We start from the raw sequence: 15664 nt of genomic DNA on the forward strand, positions 1-15664 counted from the left end.
AAGTGTCACGGAACCTGTGGGGTGGGTGTCATGGGGGGGAATGGGGCTGGGAAATCTAAGTTGTAGGGGGCCGAATCTGCTCGCGCAGGGAAAGTTGTCCCTGTTTCCCAGCAGAATCTGGGGCTGCTTTTGCCTCTGCACCCAGCACTCCTGTGGCACCACCAGCCGTGGCCTAGGAGAACGCCTTCCCATCCCCGCCTGTGTTCTGACCTCGCAGGAACCGCTCCCGCGTGGGCAGCTGGGCTGTCGTCCAGTCTGTAGCCCCTGGGCGGTGGGAGCCCGCATAGGCTGCCTCACGGAAGGGACTGAAGGTCGAGTGGAGTGAAGACCTGCTGCACCCCGCTCTGCAGATCGTGAAGCTGGAGTGGGAGCCCAGGGTGATCTCCGTCCACGGTCAGGAAGTCCTTCAGGGAAGCAGTTCGGGTCTGAGTTTGAAGGGCCGTGTTCTTTGCACCCCTGCTTTCCTGTTACTCTTGTGGCTTGCTGTTTGTCCGTGGAGAACAGAAATAGGTGTCACTGCTGTGCGTTTTGTTTCAAGAACTAATTCACTGGCTGTAACTTTTTTTTTTGAGACAGGGTCTCGCTATGCAGTTCAGGCTGGCCTTGAGCTCACTTTGTAGCCCAGGCTGGTCTCAAATTCACAAGGATCCTCCTGCCTCAGCCTCCCGAGTGCTAGGATTACAGGGGTGCACCACCACGCCTGGCTATTGACTGTAATTTTACAGTGTAATTGAGAGGGAGAGAACCCAAGGCCGGACTCTTTCAGATCTCCGTGCTGGAAGGGAGCTCTGCTTGAGCCTTGGGCTGTTCTCTGTGGAGTGCTGTGAGAGAGGCTGACCTGGCGGGAAAGGCACAAGGACAGGGAGCGGGGCTGGTGACAAGCACACCGTGCGGGCGAGCCCGGGAATCCGCGTGCTCGAGCCAGATCCTGGGCTGCACGAGGGGAGCGAAGCGTGTGGCCTTGGGCAAAGGGGTCGCTGACGTTTCCGGCACACATTGTGTCCTTGGGCGCCGGACGGCGGTCTAGCTCTCAGTCGTGTGCAAGTTCTTCCCCGTTACCTGTGAGGTTAGAACTTTTCAGACATGCCTGACCCCGCGCTTCGCTGAGTGTCCGCAGTGCGCATAGCCTGTCTCTGCCCTTTCCCCGCCTTTGGCCTTCTCTGCTTGTGGGGCTCTCGCTCCCGGCCCCTCAGAACTCAGTCAGTCCACCTCTCGCCTGGAGAACTCACACGGACCCTCCTGCCCCTGCCTCCTGAGTGCTGGGGTGCGGGTGTGCGCCACCACGCTCGGCGACATTCCGGCTTTCACTAGTAAGCACTGCGCAGGTGTGAGCTGTGTGAGCTGCGCGAGTGTGTCAGTCTGCAGTGAACGCGCGTGCACCGGGCACCCCTCGAGTTGGGCCGCCTAGCGGCGATGTGGCGTCGAGCTGCTGTGGGTTGGCGCTCTGGAGTTCATGCCAGGAGGAGACTGCCTGGTGATGTGAGTCTTGGGTCCCCACTGCGAGTGGAGCGTGGCTGGAGTTCTTTCCTTTGAGCATTTCGTGCTTATTTGATGAAGGGAATTGGTTCCCCAGCTTTTAATGACTTGAGGATTTATATTGGGTCGGAATCACTAGTTTACGCTTTTTCTGGTACTAGGGATTGAAACCCCTGCCTCTGCGCTGAGCTCCTTCCCTGCCCTTTTAAAGTTTTCTCATTCTGAGACAGTTTCACCAGTTTGCGCAGTCTGGGCTCAAGCTTGTGGTTCTCCTGCCTCAGCCTCCCAGAGTGCCGGGATTACAGGTGTATGCGGCCATACTGGCCTTGGGGTCTGGATCTTGTTGGCAGCGTCCCCAGGCCTGGTTGGGAGTGGGGACAGCAGCAGGGGCACTCCTCACACCAGGCTTCCCCAGCAGTAGCCAGCAGCGGCCTGCAGGTGCTGAGGGCCCACCAGCCTGGGGCTGCCACACGGTCAGTTCCGGCCGTATCCCATACAGCTTCCTACTCTCTGATCTCCTGTTGATAATCTGTTAAATTTTCTTCACTCAAATTACTGTGTGACCTCTGCTTGGTTCAGCTGTCCACACTGACTGGGCCAGACAGGTTTTCTGTTGTTGTCTGCTTGTTGTTTGAGATACTCGTGAGGAAGTCGAGGGCCTTGCACCTGCCAGGCAAGTGCTCTTCCTCTGAGGTAATTTGTTTTAGTGCGAGTTTGTAGATCTTGCTAATTTGCCCAGGCTGGCCTCGAACTTGTAACCTTCTTGCCTCGAGCTCCCAGTAGCGGGGATCACAGACATGTGTCGCGGTGCTCAGCACGGTTCTTCAGGGCCAGCCTCACTGATGCCCTAGTTGTTTCCACCTTCTGAACCACCACCATTGTGGACAGGCCAAGGCCTCCCCCTCCATGAAGTAAGACGGGCTCAATCCTCCTCCCAGTGCCCCAAAACCGGAAGAAGAGACAGGCAGGTAGCGAAGGGAATTGAGTTACAGGCGCCAGGGGTGCCGTGAGTGTGTGTGTGTGTGTGTGTTTGTGTTTGTGTTTGTGTTTGTCTTTAGGAGAGTAAGATGCTGATGGAAGACTTTAGTGTAGCTACTCCGGGAGCCCCAGGGACAGACAGGAGGGAGAATTCATGGAATCCCTGTACTCACAACTTTAAGTCTGAATGGTCCTCATAATGGAAAACATGACAGAGTGTGGTTTTGCCCGCTACTGTTTTCTTTCCACACAGCCTCTGAAGTAGATGCGGTTTTAGTTGATTTTCGCTCCCTCAGAATTTTAAGTGCAGAGACATTTATCTCTCATCTCCACCATGCCTGTCACAAGGCAGAGCATAATATATGTAGTTAGTTCACTGGGTACAGGATGATCCCATTGAGCTGCATGTGTTTTTTGTTTGTTTGTTTTTGTCATGGAAGTTGAACTCGGGACCTTGTGCCTTCCCAGCCCCGTTTTGTTTTGTCCTCCAAGAAAGCCAACGCCAGCCAGCAACTGCAAGTGATTTCTTTGTAGTGAGATGTAAACACGGAGGTTATGGGTCAGCGTGGCTGGTGCCTCTGTTTGCCCCTGTGCCGCCGTCTGAGTGATACCCAGCCATCTCAGTGTGCAGCCCTCTGCTTTTCGGATCTCCCGGCTGTACGAGGGTAGGAACTGAGCTTAGGTAATTTGCCCAAGTCTACGCTGCTGACATGTGGCTTAGCCTACCTCCGGGTCCAGGCGGATTCCTGACCCTGCGGTTCCCACTGCACACTCCGCACAGGCCTCACCACGAGCAGTGCCTGTTGGTGTGCACGCTCGTGCACAATCACTTGGGAGTCTTCTCACGCCTGGACAGGTCACCCTGTGCCGTAGGTGTGAGGCCTGCGGAGAGAGTGGTGGGAGCACAGATGTGTGTGTGCTGAAGCATGGGATGTGCTACCAGTTACAGGGAAGTCGTCCCTGGAGTAGAAGTGCAGGTGCAGTTAAACCCCAGCGCAGCGTGGTCCACTGCAACGACTAACCACGTCTTCCCCTTTTCTTCTCAGGTGCTGCTGCCCCCGTACAATGATGCCACTGTGACTGGCACTGCCAAGGAGCCCCCGCCACCCTACGTGTCTGCCTGAGCCTGAGGGGCGGCCTGGAGCAGCAGCTGCTTCGCAGACATCAAGCAATAGTTCTGAACTTCGCTCCCGAGATGAGCTCATCTGACCGCCACTTTTTACGATGTAGATGTTCGGTTGAGGCCCTCTGTAGTTTACACACACGCTTTAGCCAATGCACTGTGGTAGCCGAGCCGTAGGGTCTGTAGGGTGGGAGTGGAGTTAGTGAGCTCCCTTAGTCTTTCCCACAAAATGTAGATGGGCCTTGACATCCAGAAGTCTGATTTTGTACTTGCTCACCCCACAGTTGGGCGATTAGCCACTTTTTCTGTTTCCTTTGTCTCTTTCGAAAGTAAAATAAAACTGAAAATTGGATAATACTTTTCTGGAAACGTTCCAGTGCATAGCACGCACCCTTCGGAAACAGCAGCATCATTTGTGTAATGGTTGCATATAAGTACGTGAACGGGAGTCTGTGTTACAGGAATTTCCTTACTATTCTTGCAGCTTACCCTCAGTGACAGTCTTCATTTGCCAGGCAGGGATTTTCTGAGTGGAGACCATTGGCAGCCCCCGGGCCGCGAGAGCAGGAAGCACCTCCTGGGAGTGGGTTGCCTCTGTTGGTAGGAGCGGGAGAGAGCGAGATTTGTTTGGTACCACAAGGTACCTGGTGTTCATTTCCTTCAGGTACCCTCCCCGCCCCCACCCTAGTCTGATCCTGGAGGACATCTATCATGTTTGTCTAAACTGGAAGGGGGGTTTCTTTGCCTGCAAGTACATACACCCTCCTGCTTTGAAAATCCAAGATGCCTGCTCATCCTTTAACACATTCAGGACAGGGCTGTGATTCGTGTGTCACTGCAAGGTGGCTTTTTATTAGGGAAGAGACCAGTAGAAATGATTAGATCCGTCTGTACACCAGTAGTCCAGGCTACCCATTGGCACAGGCATACCTGTGCCATTGATGGTCCATGTGGTGGGAATGTGCTAAAGTATCCAGCGGTCCCCAGAAAAGTTGAGGAGGATAGTTTCTCTTGGGGAATGCTCTTAGCCTGGTGTCTTGATTAGTTTTTTTGTCACTGCTGAGACAAAATACCTGACACCCAAAGTTAAAGGGGGAAAGGTTTATTTAGCTCACAGTTAGTAGAGGTTTCAGCCCATGATTGGCTGGCTCCAAGGCAGGGCGGCTTCACAGAAGAGAGTAATTCAGAGCGGGCAGAAGACAGCAAAAGCAACAAGATAGCACAAGGCAAGCCTCTTTTTGCGCCTTATTTTGTATCCATTCTACTGGGGTTAGGGTGGTGCCAGTCCAGTCAGTGGACTGATCCAGCAGTCACCCACCCTTAATCCCAGCATTGCACTACAAGAATCGGTCACACGCTCCAGATACAACCACTTCCCAAAAACCTGGCTGCATGAGGCTCTGGGGACCATCTGGACACAAACCCTACCACCTGGCTAACGGAATTGCAAAGGGCCTTTACATGTTCCTGTGTTTGGAAGCTAGCAGAGCTCGTGTACTAGTCATAGCTGACTGTGTAAGTGAAGGCTTTTGCCTTACAGCTGAGCGCTGCCCACATGAGGGCCAGCACCTGCTGACCGCATGGAGGCTGTGCCAGAACTTCGCTGTCCACAAACTTACGGTTTGTGCACACATTTCTCATGACCTTTTTTTTCTTTGGTACCAGGAATTGAACTCAGGACCTGGCTCTTGCCAGGCAGGCACTGCCCCACTGAGCTATATCCCCGGCCCTACATGTTTTTCATATTTCAGTGCTGATACAGTCGGGCTGCTTAGGCCAGGAAGATTGGCGGGGCAGGGCCAGGGAGCAGGGAGCAGGGGCAGTGGACCCAGCTTCCAGCATCTCCAGCCCGCCTTTCCAGAGTTCCGGGTGCCGCTGCTGTGGTATGATCACTGTGTATCCATGGTGCCCTTCTAATAAGGGATTAACACTACTGAGCTCTGAGGGAGATTAAAATAACACCGGGTGGGAGGATTTTGTTCCCGAGAGCCAGCTCTCATCAGTATTCTGAGTCTACTAAGAAATTTTGTTCTTTGAACCTCTATGCCCGTAAGATTCATACAATTAGGCTCTCGAGGGTTTTGGGGAGTGCAAGAGGCCAGTCATCTGGCCACATCCCCGCTGGGCACACAGGTGGGACAGGTGTTTGCGTGCTGCCCCTCGTGGTTTTCCAGCTCTTTGCCTAGCACTTTTTGCAAACAAGAAAAGTATGGTCTCAGAGCACTGATCTTGAGTATGTGGGATCCTTGTCGGGGAACCAAGACTGCTGGGGCTGTCCATGCTGCGCTCTCCAGCACAGGGCCCAGGTCACCACTGTGTTCTCGGCGGTGCCGGTGATGCCGGCCTTACACTCAGCACAGCTCTGAGCTGCCTCCATGTCTGCCTCTGCAGAGTTAGGTGTTGTCTTTTTCTTTAAGACAAGGTGTTGGTATGTACTTCAGGCTGGCCTTGAACTTGCTGTGTAGCGCAAGTTGGCCTCCCGATGATCCTCCTGCCGTGGCCTCCCAAGTGCTGAGATTATAGGTATATGCCTCCGCACCAGGTGGCATTGTCTTTTTTTGTCTCCACTCTAGGAGGCTGTGCTCTGTGGATTGGAATGGCCTTGTGGAGCACCCATATATCCCAGCAAATCTGTATTAATCTCTGCTAATCCAGATATTCTATACTCTTTCAAATGTATCTTAAGTTCTATTTTGGTGTCTAGCCCCTTTGTCCTGTTTTACTGTCTACAGAGAAACAAATAGTTATCTCCACTCTCCTCTTGCCTGCGTACTTCCTGGTCACTTTACTGCTGGGAGCTTCCGTTTTGTCATCGTGACCCCAGCCCTCGTTGAAGGTCACCACAGAAGCCCAGCACCGGGAGGTCTGGGGATGGGGCCGCCAGGGGGAACTCCTGCAGGCAACACTTCTCTGTTCTTCCCCGGGGTAGGGGCGAGGGCGAGGCTGTGGTCTGCTACACAAGCTGGTCAGACTTCAGCATGCCCAGGGAAAGCGAAGAGGTTAAAGGCCAACGGCCCCGTGCTCCCTTGGGCGGTGCTCCACCCCCAGCAGCCTGGTGTTCTCATCCCTGGCCTTTCCCAGCTGACCGTCCTCAAGGATGCAAAAACTTCCTTAGCTTTTTTTTTTTTTTTCTAAATGCTCTGTTTAGGCCCTCAACATCTATTCAGTTTGCACGCTGAACCAAATCTGGTCCCCTTTGACTTTCATCTCCTCTCAGTTCCCTTCTTGGAAATGATCGCACTGGACCATCGTTAAGACTGTAGCCATGAAAGCTGTTTTCTCTGTAGAGGGACGGGATGGTATTTGAAATACCATCTGGGAAAACATCCTCCTCTGCAAACTGAGCTTTTGTGACAGGAAAACTAATGAGTGTTAACCACGCCCCCCGCCCCCAAGATGAGTTGTTTCTGCAACCATTCTGGAAGTGACTTCAGCGTCCTTAGGGCGCGGTGCTGTGGGTCATGCGAATGGCCTGAGGGCCTGGAGGGAGAGCAGGTGTCTGCCAAGGCACTGCGAGAACAGCTCAGGCAGAAGGCGCAGGCGAAGCCCGACACCTCAGGTATTTGTTACAGTGACAGGAATCCGACAACATCCGAGGCTGCGTGGGCTGCCGGCAGGAGGCTGCAGACCCAGCTGCCTTCCGCACGAGTGCCACCCGATCCGCACAGAACGCGGCGGGCAAGCGGCAGCACTGGAATTCCGCCGTGTGGAGCCACGGCTGCAATGCCTCCTCTCCCTTCCCTTTTAGAGTTCGCATCTGGACTGCAAAAACCCATCACACGCTGCCGTGGGCTATTTTTAGTGCTGGTTAGGTCTCGGGGGAGGGAACCCATGCAACCTTGGCAGATGCCAGCACAGAGACTGGCAGGAGAGCGCAGCTGGCTGGCCAGCCCAGAAAAGGCCACAGGGAAGCAAGAGGAGAAGAGACCTGCGGGGAGCCTAATCAGCAAGAGCAGCGGCTCTCTCAGGACGCAGACCCGAGTGACGTGCTCGTTTTGTCTCATCTAACCCAAGTTTTAGCAGTACAGTTTTTCTTCGCCCAGGTGCTGTCTGGGCATTTGCAGGACATTACGGATCCAAATTATATCGACACCACATACTTGCAGTACAGCCAGGGTGTGTTGCTGCAGCAGAGCAAAGCTGTCTCACGAGGACCCGTGGGGCCCCGGGTAGGTGCTTCGCGGTGGAGCCACGTTCCTCTCAGGTAAGGCTGGGACTGAGAGGTTTCTGCCTGACCTGGAATCACAGCTGCTCTGCCGGCTGATGACACAGGTGTGGCGTCCAGCACGTTCCATTTTGGGATCTGGGCTCAGGGCTTGGAGTCCAGGCCTTCGAACAGGCAGAGACGGCTTCTGCAGAACTGAGTGTCCCCGAGGCTCACCGTGGCGTGGCCCAGAAGAGCCAGCGGCTCAGTGCAGGGGACCCTGCTGTCCTCGGTAGGGGTGACGTCCCTCTCACCAGGGCAGTGACCCACCTGGGTGGTGTTACTTTTCCCCCACTATTGACTCACGCTAAAAGAATGCATTTTTAGTTTCATTTTACTATTTTTACTCTAGGTCTGTCTTGGTTACTTTTTCTCTCATTGCTGGGACAAAATACTTGACACCCAAAGTTAAGGAAGGAAAGGTTTATTTCGCTTACAGTTTGTGGAGGTTTCAGTCCATACTTGGCAGGTTACAAGGCAGAGTGGCACATGGCAGAGGGCTACAGCTCATGGCGGCAGAACACAGCAGAATCAACAAGCACTAAAAGAGAGGAACGGCCGCAAGCAGCCTCTTCCTCTCCCTTACATATGCAAACTATCCACCCCAGGGCGGGTATAGCTCTCACACCCATAATCAACCAAACTCTAAAAGCCTGCCCCATGACCGCATGAGGCTTTGGGGGGACACCCAGACACAAACCATAACAAGGTCCTTTTTAAATTTATCTTTCCTACATACAGTCCCCTAGTAAGTGATAAGAGAGCTGGGGATGGCAGCACACACCTGCAGCCCCAGCACTTGGGAGGCTGAGGCAGGAGGATGGCTGCCCAGTGAGCTCAAGGCCAGCCTGAATTACATAGGGAGGCTCTGTCTCCACAAAACAAAGGATAATGGCGGTTGTACTGTTTTACCAGCACTTCCCAGGCTTCTTAACCTGCTGAACGTGTATGTTCATCGGGCTCAAGCAGAGCATTGTCTCCCGCCTCCCAAACTGGCCCCTGTTGACCCGAGTCTGGGACCCCGTCGCTGCAGACCTGACTTGCCCGGCTCCGTCCTCCACCTTGCCCCTTTCTCCTGCCTCCTAGCTAATCAGTGCCCCGGCCTCTGACTTGTGTGTGCCACACAATGGCATTACCATTTACTGAGCCCTGCCAGCAGGCCGGACTGCTGCTGAGCACTTGGTGGGCATTAACCTTCAGTCCCATGTGACACCAAGGAAACCGGCCTCTGGGCAAGAATAATCGGTCCAAGCCCCGCTGCTGGGGCAGTGCAGGGACTCAGGTGCAAACTGAACACATCTAAATGAGTGAATCGGAGACGTCCGGAGTTGTAGAATTTGGTACATCTAGACTGGGAAATCTCTGCTAACAGCTCCTTTTCAATCTGATAGAAGATTTATTCAAGCAAGAATAAAAGTCAACTGAGATGGGCATTTTATTTTATTTTTTGTTTTGTCTTTTTAATTGATTGATTGATTGATTGCTTGATTGTCCTTTTGAGACAGGGTCTCACTATGCAGTTCAGGCAGGCCTTGAACTCACTTTGTAGCCCAGGCTGGCCTCAAACTGGAAATGATCCTCCTGCCTCAGCCTCCTGAGTGCTGGGGTTACAGGTTTGCACCACTATACCCAGCCTATTTGTGGGTTTTAATAACAAAAAATGGCAACAATGCAACCTCTAAGTCTCACCATGAAAACAACTTCCTGCTAGAAGCCTTCCTTAAGCACTCAGCAGGGAGGCATTTATGCTGTCTCACAGCGTCCCAGGCAAGGCACGTCTCACAGCCTATGGCTACTGTCACCTGTCAGTAATCCCCAGGCAGCCTAGACATTTATAAGAATACCTCTGTTATTGTTTGGTCGATGCATAGCACACATTTAGCAAACAGAAGAAACTAAAAAATTTTACTAGAATAAACAGAAGAGCACATAAGACACGAAACCAGCTGTAGGGCTGGGGAGATAGCTCAGTGGGACAAGCTCCTGCCTGGCAAGTGCAAGGTCCTGAGTTTGATTCCTGGTGCCAAAATAATAATAATAAAAAAAAAGAAACCAGCTGTAATCCCACCCCCACAACTGATTCTTAAGAGTACTCAGTGGAGCTTGAGTCCCACAGACATGACTGCTCAGAAGGCCCAGATTAATTCCCGCAGTTTATGCAAGGGAGGGTCGGCCCTCAGCAGGAACCTCGGCACGTAGGTGGAGTAGGGCTTACTGTGCATGCGTGTGTGTGTGTGTGTGTGTGTGTGTGTGTGTGTGTGTGTGTGAGAGAGAGAGAGAGAGAGAGAGAGAGAGAGAGAGAGTTGTTAATGGTCATAGGAGGATTGGTCTCTGGAGAAAGATTAAAGCATGGATAAAAAGAGAAGCTAGCTAACATTCTGCGTAAATGAGACATCAGGAGGAAACTGCATTTTGAGTTCTTGCTGTTCTTACGATCAAGTCATTTTTATGGCAGCTTAATTTAGTGCAGCTCATAATGAATAGTTGCTCCATGTGCCTCACAGGAACTTTCTCTTGTCCCATCCCTAAGAAATCATTGCATCATTAAGCCGGTAAACGACCAAACCTAAACCCGTGGAATCCTGAGGCCTTTGATATATAGGAGGAAGTTCTGAACAGCTAACATATAACTCAGATATGGTGACATGTTTACACACTTCCTGGGCACTTTGGATTTAAATAAAATCCCAGGCAGGCTTGCCTATAATTCTAGTACTGGGGAGGCTGAGGAAGGAGGATCACAAGTTTGAGTCTGGCTTGGACAAGTTCGCAGTTTGTTGAGAGCCTTTCTCAAAATAATAAAAGGGCTGGGGACATAGCTTAGCACAAAGTCCCGGGGTTTGATCCCCAGTAGTGGAAGAATGAATGAACGAAATCCCTGTGAGACTATGCGTACTAAAAGTATGTTCTTCAGCAGTAGTATCGCAGGCTTCCCGTAGTTATGGCAGGAATCATCAACACTAGTGCAGAAATTCCCACCACCAGGCAACTCCTGCAGGGAAGGCAAGAGGAGGTGGACAGACTCCAGGAAAGGTAGATGAGGAATAGGAGCAGAACCTGAGAAGGGATGCAAGGAGCCATTCCTGCCTCGGTTCCAGGAGACCCGCTTCTGGGAAGGATTCGGAGGAGGGTGTGCAAAGGAGGAAGAAGTGTCTGGAGACTCAAGTGTTTGCAGGAGGGCTTAAACACTTGCCCTCTTCCCGTAACCAAAGATTTACCAAGATGAATTCTAGAAGTTTTGGGGATAGTAGGAATTCAAGCCAGGGCCTTTTAACTGAGTTACATCCACAGATGCTGCTGCAGCTATTATTATTATTGTTGTTGTTATTATTATATTTTGAGATAAGGTTTTATTAAGTCACTTAAACTGCCCAGGCTGGGCTCAAACTTGTGATCCTCCTGCCTCAGCCTCCCGAATGCTGGGATGACAGACATGTGCTAGTACAGTGTTGAGCAGAAGTGGTGACAAAGTATCTTGCTCCTGAGCCTAGAGAGAGGCTGGGGATATAGCTCAGTGGCACAAATGCCTGCCTGGCAAATGTGAGGTTCTGAGTTCGATTCCCACCCCCTCAAAAAAAAAAAAAAACCACATAACTGAGCTTAGAGAGAAAAGTTATTTATAATACCTAGAGGGAAAGCTTTCAGTCTTCCACCATCAAGTATAACATGGTCTTTTTGTGGATCCCCTTTACTAGGTTGAGGATGCTGCCTTCTACTGCTAGTTAGTGGAGTGTTTTTGGTATGAAAAGATGTTGAATTTTGTCAGATACCTGTTAAGAGATCATGCGAGTTTTGCATTTCATTAATATGTATTATAATAATATGTATTATTATATTAATAGATTTTAAAAAAATTTGAGACAGAGTCTCACTGTGTATTCCAGGCTGACCTTGAACTCACTGTTTAATCCAGGCGGTCCTTGAACTCACGGTGATCCTCCTGCCTCAGCCTCCCAGATGCTAGGATTATAGACGCCTAGCTGAAACTTTGGATATGGCATCCTCTCTTCAAATTTTTTTTTAAAAATATATATTGGTCTCAGGCAGTGTGCATGTAGCCAGTGATTTTCTGGCACTTTCTGTACTTGGGAATTGCTTTGTCGATTCTTGTTCTAAATGTGCTAAGACGTTTTTATTGCTTCTTCCTAGAATCTTCTCTACCAGTGAATTTGGTGTGCTTTAGTGCACTACATACATCCCGCTTTCCCTTCTTGTGATTTATGTTTGACTCTGATAGTCGGTCACATTATTCTTGCCACTCAGCATGTGTGGTATTTGCCTTTCTGTGGGACTCTGCTAATAACCATGTCCCAGTAATTTTCTTTGGCAAGAGAGAATGTGGAAACGTCCGGTCTTCTGATTTTGTTATTCTTGAGTCCCCGTTTGTTGAGCTCTGCCAGCGTGCTGTGGGATTTTACAGGACATTTGACATCGTCATTGCCCGAGTACCGTGCAGCCCGATGTAACACAAGGTGACCGATACAGATGCAGCCTCATTCATGTCCTTGAGAGAAGGTGGTTGCGTGTCAAAGGAATGAATGAGACTGCTGGCTTGTACTGCAGACCATTTTGTGCCAGTTCCCGGATTTAGGGATTGCAGGAGCGGAAATCCATATGCTGAGTGACGTGACGCTTCACACGTGCCAGGCCCGTGCTGCCTTGCCAATATCCCAAAAAGCAGATCACCTTTCCACTTACCCTTGCCTCTGCTGAAAGCCTCTTCACTGTAGCTTACTCTGTCATTCCTGACAGGCAGCCTCAATCCAGCTACACAAAAACTACAAGGCTCGAAACTTCGGGTTAAAGCCACAGCAGCCCAGACCCTTCTATTTGTGGTATAGGGCACAATCCATAAACAGGCAAAAGACAAAGTGCTTGCCCTTAGGACCTCATGCTTAAGTGCAGGATTACATACGACCTTTGAAGCTGATTGTGGTGGTGCACACCTGCAATCTCAGTCATTCAGGCAGCAGGGGGATCTCAAGTGTGACCATTAATCATGATTATCCAGTTGACTGGGTTAAGAAACACCTAGCATATTAATAGAGCATACTTTTTGGTGTACCTGTGTGGCTCATGGAGGTATGATTCTTTTTTTTGGTCTCTTTTGAGACAGGGTCTCGCTATGCAGTTCAGGCTGGACTTGAGCTCATTTTGTAGCCCAGGCTGGTCTCAAACTTGCAATGATCCTCCTGCCTTAGCCTCCCGAGTGCTGGGATTACAGGCATGCACCACCATGCCCAGCAGTTTTTCCTTTTTTTTTGGTCTGAGGTATGATTCTTATTCCTATGTATGGCCCCTGGCCCCTTCCTCTCTGGCACTGTGCCCCTCCTCTGCTTCCTGGTTGCCGTGGACTATGCAGCTTTGCTCCACCACGCCCTTCTGCCATGATGTTTCTGCCTTGGAGCCTGTTTACCATGGACTGAACCCTCTGGAACTGTGAGCCACATTGTCTCTCCTTAAAGTTGTGGCTATCACATAGTGTGTTTCAGCAGTAGAAAAGCTGGTGAATACAGCAAGTTTGAGGCCACCCTGAGCAACTTAGCAAGGTCCTGCCTCAAAATAAATAGTGGCAGAATGGCCCTGAGTCCAATCCCCAGTACAACAAAACAAACCAAAATACTGAATCCTCTTAGAAATGCATTTTTTTCCTGGACAAATTTTTTACTTGTACAGTTTTTTTCTGACCCCTATCCTACTGTCTTCTCAAGGTGGGGTGAGATGTTTAATTAGAAACCATTTTACCCAAGGCAGTCTTACCATCTGTAGCTTCTCAGGGGGCCACTCCGGACACAGACCCAGCAGCGTGGGTTGATGGGCATCTCAAATGGAGCACTGCCCTTCTGAAAGGACTCCCAAGCCTGGATGGTAGTGGAGACCCAGCTACTAGCTTACAAGCACCCCAACCTCGCCACTGCATGTCTCCAGCTCCAGCACGAGTGGTGTGGGCAGCAGAGAAGAACCCCAGCCATTTATAGGGGACCCAAACATCATCGGTCCTCCAGAGACACAAGGTGCGATTTCCTTTCTGCTCACATATTCAGCACAAGATTCGCTTGGATTATCAGTATGTGGCCCACCCTGCCTGTTCTTTACTTTTTCACGCTCCAGGCCATGTAGCTAGGTTGCAAATAAGAATTCTGGGGCAAAACAGCAAGTTCTAATGTTTATGAGGGTACGCACGTCCAAAGTGGGAGGCTCTTTGTGGATGTGAAGCCTGGGTCAAATGACCCTCACCCCAAATCCTCACTACAACAGGCCCCAAGGGAAGACTGGACCTGGAGCCGATCTGCAGCACAGCTGCCCAGGTGCTATTAAACAGTTACCAGCTCTCTTCTCCTTGTGAGCTCTCGGATACCTGGCTGTCTCCCTGCATGAACGTCCCCAGGAGAACTAAAAACCTTAACCGCACATTCCTTCTGCTCTGGCAGAAGAGGCAAATTTGCTCTTCTTCCAACAGCCTTTACGAGCAATCTGCATCCATCTGCCTTCACCCTGGAGGTAAATGGAAGTTCAGTAACTGCTTTGACTTCAGATTTCAGGATGTTGAACTTGCTTTTGCTTCACTTTTTTGGCATGCCTGAATATCATCCCTCAAGGATGACCCAGGCATACTCTCTTTTGAAGAATTCCGATAAAACTCTGGGGAAAAACAATCATTTTAGTTGGCATCCACCTTGGTCCCTGGAATCAATTACTAAATCGCAATTTCCTTAAAATTTGGAAGGATTTCCGGGTTGTTCTTGTTTTCCTGGTAAGGGGCTGGATCAGAGAGGTGTCTTGGAAGAGCACTAGCATTTTGAATGTAAGTTTCCATAATTTCTAACTGAACTTCCCAGCTCCTAGGGGATTTTCACTGGCCTGGACTCAGGAAGAATTTCCTTCTGTGGAGTCCAAGACTTCAGAGGACAAAATATTTCCTGGTTTCCCTCTACTTTCTGACCTCCACCTTCCTCCTCCCCAGGACACACAGAGGAACTGTTTCTGATCTTGTAGGCAGCAAAAGCACCCCGTGGCCCTATGGTCCCAAAGCAGTGAGAGTCCCTGAGCCCAGGATTCTTTCCTGGCACGAATGGTGCCACCGAGTCGCCAGATGTGGAGGGCGTGTGAACCCTTGCTTTCCGGCTGGGATTTTCATTCCCCCTCCTGGGGCTTTCCCAAAGAACTGCTTTTGTACACGGCACTTCTTCACAGTCCAGGAGCCAACTGTACCATCAAACAGGCGCCTGTAACGATAGTTACAGAACACAGGTAGCCTAGAACGCTTGCATGATCGCTCTGCCACGGCGGGAGGGTTTGAAAGCAGTTAGCTCTGAGCGCCTCCCGGTAGCTTGTTACGACCCGAACTGGGTGCCCGGGGCTCGCGGTTTGGGGCCTGGATTTGGGAGGTTCCTTAGGAGGCGCTCTGGCCTGCTGGAGCCCCTGGCCCCCGCCGCCAGGAGCAGGCCAGCGGGTGGCCGGACCGAGGACTCGCACGCCTGCCCTCCGCACCCCTCCAGGGCTCTGCGGGCCCGTGAGCCTTCCCGCTCCGCAGTCGCCTGGCCCGGCGTTTCTCAGGTCTCGCCTGAGCTAGACTCCCGGCGGCGCGGGCAGGAGCCCGGCTCCGCTCCGTCCGCGTCCTTCTTCCCGCCCCACCCCGGCCCGGGCCGCGGGAGCCGACGCTCTGTGTGCTCGAGTCGGCGCTCGAACCCCCGCCCCACCCCGGCGCGGGCCACCACGTATCCCAGCTGTCGCCACTTCTTTTCTTTCATCGTCGTCGGTGCGCGGAAGCCGCCTGCAGAAAATGGTCCCCAAGTTCAGGATTCCGGACTCCGGCCGCGCTTCCGGCCCCCAGGCACCCCCGCAGCCGCGCCCCGGGCCGCGCCGTCGCCGGGTGCTGGGAA

General features: G+C 51.7%; 1 protein-coding gene across 1 annotated transcript in view; it reads left to right on the top strand.

Moving 5' to 3' along the window:
* Window positions 1-3934, top strand: part of Laptm4b (lysosomal protein transmembrane 4 beta) — a gene marked incomplete in the record, with an annotated part of 51177 nt that extends 47243 nt beyond the window's left edge. Inside the window, 1 exon segment of the mRNA XM_013512773.1 lies at window positions 3501-3934. Within this exon segment, the coding sequence (XP_013368227.1) occupies window positions 3501-3578 (78 nt within the window).
* Window positions 3935-15664: the final 11730 nt, after the last annotated feature.

This window comes from Chinchilla lanigera, unplaced genomic scaffold (genome assembly GCF_000276665.1).
Source record: "Chinchilla lanigera isolate Chin_1 unplaced genomic scaffold, ChiLan1.0 scaffold00016, whole genome shotgun sequence".
Classification (NCBI taxonomy): domain Eukaryota; kingdom Metazoa; phylum Chordata; class Mammalia; order Rodentia; family Chinchillidae; genus Chinchilla; species Chinchilla lanigera.